This window comes from Bactrocera latifrons, unplaced genomic scaffold (assembly GCF_001853355.1).
Source record: "Bactrocera latifrons isolate USDA-ARS-PBARC rearing strain unplaced genomic scaffold, ASM185335v1 scaffold_67, whole genome shotgun sequence".
Lineage (NCBI taxonomy): Eukaryota > Metazoa > Arthropoda > Insecta > Diptera > Tephritidae > Bactrocera > Bactrocera latifrons.
In genome coordinates, this window is record NW_017537345.1 from 784 (window position 1) to 2728 (window position 1945).

At 35.3% G+C, this 1945-nt stretch overlaps 1 protein-coding gene across 1 annotated transcript; it reads left to right on the forward strand.

Annotated features, from left to right (window-relative positions):
- Window positions 1-224: 224 nt before the first annotated feature.
- LOC108975572 (metallothionein-1) lies at window positions 225-988 on the forward strand. Its single transcript, XM_018944138.1, has 3 exons — window positions 225-393; window positions 512-589; window positions 681-988. The coding sequence occupies exons 1-3, from the start codon at window positions 372-374 to the stop codon at window positions 749-751; spliced, it is 171 nt and encodes a 56-aa protein (XP_018799683.1). The 5' UTR covers window positions 225-371; the 3' UTR covers window positions 752-988.
- The last annotated feature ends 957 nt before the right edge of the window (window positions 989-1945 follow it).

Genomic DNA, 1945 nt, shown 5'->3' on the forward strand with positions numbered 1-1945 from the left:
CACAACATATACAGTTTTGGAAAAGGCAAATATGCGTTAAGATATTTGCTTATTCAATACATATACACACACGCACATACTCGGCAATGTTGATAAACATATTGCGCACCGCACTTCAGCTGCAGACTTCCAGATTTCGGGCCAGCTTTTGCACACGGCACCACGTAACTCCTACAGACGAGCCGCGATTCGAGTGTTTTGATGTGTATAAAACCGAGAGGAGCAGCAACGAGTCGATCAGTGTAACARCATTTGSCGTTTACAAAGCTAATCTTGAGTGATAACCAAAACAGAGTGACTAGCTGACATTAGCTAAAGAATTCAGATTTTTTGAAGTGTAGGAAAAAGTATTAACAAATTAAAACAACAAAATGCCTTGCCCATGTGGAAGCGGTAAGTGAATGTTAAGGCTGAAAACGCTTTAATTATATTTTCAATTCAATTTTCAGTTTTATTTTTCATATTTTTTTGTTTGTTAATTCCTATTTAACGCGCTTTCTTCTTCGCTTAGGTTGCAAATGCGGTTCGGAGCCTAAGACTGGCAATTGCGGTTGTGGTTCGGCCTGCAAATGCTGTCCCTGTGGAAGTGGTAGGTGACCCATTTATATACATATTAAGGAAACGCCCATAAATCAATTAAATGTGGAAATATTATGTAATATAATTACTTTATTTTTCAGCTTGCAAATGCGGCTCACAATCACAAAGTGGCAGCTGCGGTTGCSGCTCAAGCTGCAAATGTGGCCAGTAGAGGAGTGCAAATATCCTATAACCGCACCTTATTATGTTAAAGCTAAATTACTTTTAATTCATTTTCACAATTTAATAGTGTAATTATACACAAACATACATATATGTATATGCATATGCAAGTATACATATCATTAGAAACAGTTGTTTATATGTACATACAATAATGCAAAATTTGTGTGCTTGATAYCAAAATAAGCCTATCACATTTCTTTATCAATAAATAACAAAAAAAAAAACAAATTCTTCTTATTTTTCTCTTTCACTATATACACTATGCTTTCGGCAGTAGTCAGGAAATGAGAGTTGATAGTGAATTATTGTGTAACTCTCGAACTCAGTTGGTGAGAGCAAGTGCGAATACAAATGTTTACAAAGTTATGCATACATTCTTATGTACAAGTATATATACATACCTAAGTCGAAAATTAACTTAAACAAAAACCACCGTTTATTTATAAATCCGAAAACTTGATGTTTCCAGAGCGGTCCGGTGCTCTGCGTCAACGTTTTGTAGATACATATGTACATATTTTCTTTTACAATTCACCGCAGTCAATTTTCAGTTTTCTCCCTACTGTTCTGGTGCAAAATATCAGCAGTAAAGCTGTAAACAGTATGGATTTTGTCACAAAGCCTATTATCTGTTGAACAGACTATTATTAGACATTTAAGATAAGTTTATCAAGGGGAATCTTCTCGTCTCTTAAGAAAGAAGCATTGGAAGATAGTGATTCAGCAATTGAATACKACAATAGGTAGGCTAAAAGTTTTGTGTTATTTTAATGTGAATCCAATGTTTAAGCAAAATCAATGTGGATGATACCCCGTTCAAAACGATCTTCCAACTTTTCGATACTTTTGTAATATTATACGATTGATCTTTTGCTTCCAAATAGGCCGCGGTTTCGCCAATTTTTTACCAGCGTCAACTCTCTACAGATCTGGGGATAAGAAGATTACTGAGGTGAAACCCCCTAAACCCATAGTCTAATTCACACAATTTGACCATATTGTTGATAGTGAGCTCACGGCGTCCATCTTGCAAAGAGCTTTTACAWATCAAAATTTTCTGGATATGTGCATGTGTGCAACACGTTCCTTTAATATTTTTGGAGTCTCAATCAAGCTCATTTTACCATTATTCGAAATGATTTATTGGATTTTTTAGTGTTTTCGTCCAATGCATCTTTTG